The sequence below is a fragment of the Contarinia nasturtii genome, unplaced genomic scaffold (genome assembly GCF_009176525.2).
Source record: "Contarinia nasturtii isolate CC-2019 unplaced genomic scaffold, AAFC_CNas_1.1 Cnas_scaffold_3436, whole genome shotgun sequence".
In the NCBI taxonomy this organism is placed as follows: domain Eukaryota; kingdom Metazoa; phylum Arthropoda; class Insecta; order Diptera; family Cecidomyiidae; genus Contarinia; species Contarinia nasturtii.
In genome coordinates this window covers 1-3,584 of record NW_022200736.1, presented here as the reverse complement: position 1 = coordinate 3,584, position 3,584 = coordinate 1, and the positions used below count along the sequence as shown (strand labels likewise).

At 30.4% G+C, this 3,584-nt stretch overlaps 1 protein-coding gene across 1 annotated transcript; it reads left to right on the top strand.

The window, feature by feature from the left end:
* Window positions 1-2,161: 2,161 nt before the first annotated feature.
* On the top strand, window positions 2,162-3,403 carry LOC116350057 (E3 ubiquitin-protein ligase MARCH2-like). The gene is made up of 5 exons (XM_031781782.1): window positions 2,162-2,190; window positions 2,389-2,433; window positions 2,688-2,796; window positions 2,857-2,998; window positions 3,228-3,403. The coding sequence occupies exons 1-5, from the start codon at window positions 2,177-2,179 to the stop codon at window positions 3,401-3,403; spliced, it is 486 nt and encodes a 161-aa protein (XP_031637642.1). The 5' UTR covers window positions 2,162-2,176.
* The last annotated feature ends 181 nt before the right edge of the window (window positions 3,404-3,584 follow it).

Genomic DNA, 3,584 nt, shown 5'->3' with positions numbered 1-3,584 from the left:
TAAAGACCACCCGAGATTCACACGAAAAATATAACCGAAATTAGGTATATATCTTTGGTCGATTCGAGTATTTATTATTTATATTCAAATTAACCAAACATATAAGCCTGATTTAGATTATACTTTATAGTAGAAATCGGGCATATATATTTCCACGAAATAGATATATATTTTTGCACAATTTTTATAAATTTATAAGCATTAAATGGGCCAAAATGTGGCTTCATAGGAAGCTCGATTCGAGCCAAAAAACGGCTTCACAATGCCCATTGGGAAGTTTATAAAAAGTCGTTATTTGCATTTTACACACCAATCCAACCATTTCATCTATTTTGCTAATTTGATACTTTGTGTAACATTTGTCAAAATTTGTGTAACATTTGTCACACGCGTGTGTAACATTTGTCATGTAAAATTTGTCATTTTTGTGTAAAAATTGTCACTTTTGTGTAATATTTGTCATGCAAAAAGTGTCAAAATAGTGTAAAACCTGTCAGAATTGTGTAAAATTTGTCATTTTTGTGTAACATTTGTCACACGCGTGTGTAAAATTTGTCACTTTTGTGCAACATTTGTCATTTTTGAGTAACGTTTGCCGGCTGCCGTGGAACAGACCCACAACAACCATGCTCAAAACGGCCTGATTCGAGGTCTCTGACCTCAGAAACGTCCAGAAAACATGTAATACCAACGCAATATTTATATTATGTATGTATATGAACGAACGCCTCTTTTACCTCAAGAGAACGATAACGATAACGTGTAAACAACTCAAAAATAATAGAATTCAACAAAAACAGCACATTTTTTGCTTATGATTTTTTATTATAACATTAAACACGTCTTTTGTTTGTGTTAGCGTTTCAGAGGCGACGCAATATTAATATTTTGTATGTGTATGAACGAACGCGTCACTGAAAATTTATATCAGAATATTTCCAGATTTATAGTATTGCGTCACAGTGGGAACTTCGAAAGAAGTGTTTTGTACTTATATCAATAGTTTTTTTATTGTTATAACTCTCAAGAACATCTTTTGCAAACAAAGCGTATTTTGATTATAAAAAAATATCGTTCGATTCGATTTGACACATATCCGAAAAATATCAGACAGATCAGATCATTTTTGAATATTCTAAATTGTAATTCGATACATGAAGAAAAGAAAAATAAATCAGACTATATATTGAGCTGTCTAATCATTTGAAATGAAACGAAATAGCGGGACATTTCGATTGTGTGACAAAAACAATTTGGATCCTCAGCATCTGAACTCAAAAATAGACATCTAAAATACCAAATTGTCACACAATCGAAATGTTCCGCTATTTCGTTTCATGTCAAAATAATAGTCAGCTCAATATATTGTCTGAAATAAATGCACAGCAATCAAACGACAACAACAATAACACATATTTTTACTGTAAAAATTTTGATGTCAAATGGTGTCGACATTGGTGACGGTATTTTGAAACAGACTGTGTAATCCATATTCATCGTATATGATCCTATGTAAAGTTCTATAATAATAATAATAACTGCATCGAACAGCGTTCCTTCGCCTTGGTGGTTTATTGAAAATAATTAAATTAAATAAATATAATATCAAGCATTTTTGAGAGTGAAAATGAAAAATCATTGTTTCTTCATTCCCCTCACGTAAATAATATAAATTTTCTATGTTAATTTTCCATTTTCTTAAAATTTCTATAATTCATTTTTAAATATTTTGTATTTATCTGTTTTGCTTAAAATGATTTTCTATTCTTATTTTGACTGTTGATAAATTTACTTCTAAATCAATTAAATTTTTATCACTGCTTGGCATTTTTTTGGTATAAAAATCGTTGAATGATGTAAGCATATAATTTATTGGTTCATATTTTGTGTAATCAGTTCTTCTAATTGGTAAATACTTGATCTAGTTCACATTGACGGTTCAAATCGTTTATGTCCACTAGCGTGGACATGGACTGTGTGTTACTTCTGTTACATGTACGTTGTAATGGACAAGTATAATAACATGGCGTCGTTCAAATAAATTTAAAAATCCGTCCACTCGTGTCGACACCATCTAGCACGGTAGTAGGGATTTCATTGCTGTGAATAAATGTAACGTATAGAAATATTCGTCTGCAAAATTTTAAGCCAAATTACGCAGTTTTTTTTTATTTGAATGACAAATGAATCGTAAGAGTTATAATTAAAAACTTAACGTATTGGATTGTGTTCACATTATGATGTCAAAATTTTTGAAACTATGCGCATCCGTTCCACTTTACAAGAAGATGAGCTCTGCAATGCATTAAATCATTAAATTTCTCAGCAATATATTAAATTTAACATTTTATTAATATATATAATTTTTACTCTATTTTCGCCCTTTAGTTTCGATATCATATTTCGTGTGGCCGAAGTCAGCTTTGCGCTATGGTTTGTTTCACATATGTATTTCTTACATTCACCTTAGTCACTCTATACATTCTATAATTATTCTACTTACTCTGCTGACAACGTTACAATCATAGATGTTCACGAGGTTCGCATAAATCCACACCTTTCCCCCTATTTCCCGTGATCACCTGTGGTTATAATAAAAGATAATGTATATGAATATATCGAGTAACTAAGATGAATTTGGTTAATATAAAAAGCTAAATGAGTCTATTTTGAACCATACACCGCAGGTTCAATGGATGTCTCTGGAATTGTTGTTCTCCCGAGCAGCTATGGATATTGAATCCGCGATTACTTACTCGACAGATTCAAACACTTCCAATATCATCGGACGAAAAGGTTAAATTGAAATTTTAAAAACACAAAACGAGATTGATACAAAATAAAATATAAATTTAGCAAGAAGCATCAGCTGAAGAAGGACATTTCTTCTTAAAATCTAAGGATTGTTGGATCTGTTATGATTCAGACAAACTTGAACCACTCATTCAACCTTGCAAATGTACTGGTGATGTGAGCTCTGTTCATCACGATTGCTTGCGTAAGTGGTTTTTCCTATTTCGATTATTTTCATTCAGAGCTGTCCATGATCACCTACGAACAATCGTTCATGGACAGCTCTGTTTTCATTATCTTCATTTACATCCATAATTTAATTGTTATAAGAGATTTTCAAATGAATTCATTTCGTTTAGAATTTTATTTTCATTGTTCATTTCAACTATTTGTTGATGATTTCTATTCTTTTCTTTAATTATTCTCCCATATAGGTAAGTGGTTAGCTGAAAGTTACAGCAAATCATCAGAAAATATCATGAAGTGTAAAATTTGTAACCAGCCGTATGAAATCCAGAGAAGTAAAAGGTACTATTTTAATAAAATAAATGAATATTCATTAACCATAATTTGTTTTATTTTGTTAAAAAGTCTATACGCTAATAAATAAAATCCTATGATACAATTCCGCATTGTATTTGTCTACTTAAAAAAACACAACATTCAATTCGGATTTATTTCAACTAAATGAATTTATTCAAGAAAATCAAAGAATAATACTTCCTATTAGTTTTCCAGCAGTTACTCCCGGAAAAATATAAAACAATTTCGCAAAATTTCATAAAGAATAT

Coding starts and splice junctions, on each gene's coding strand:
- LOC116350057 (XM_031781782.1), top strand. Junction 2,434..2,687: donor GAAGTCAGCTTTGCGCTATG/GTTTGTTTCACA, acceptor CATACACCGCAG/GTTCAATGGATGTCTCTGGA. Junction 2,999..3,227: donor TGTTCATCACGATTGCTTGC/GTAAGTGGTTTT, acceptor TCTCCCATATAG/GTAAGTGGTTAGCTGAAAGT.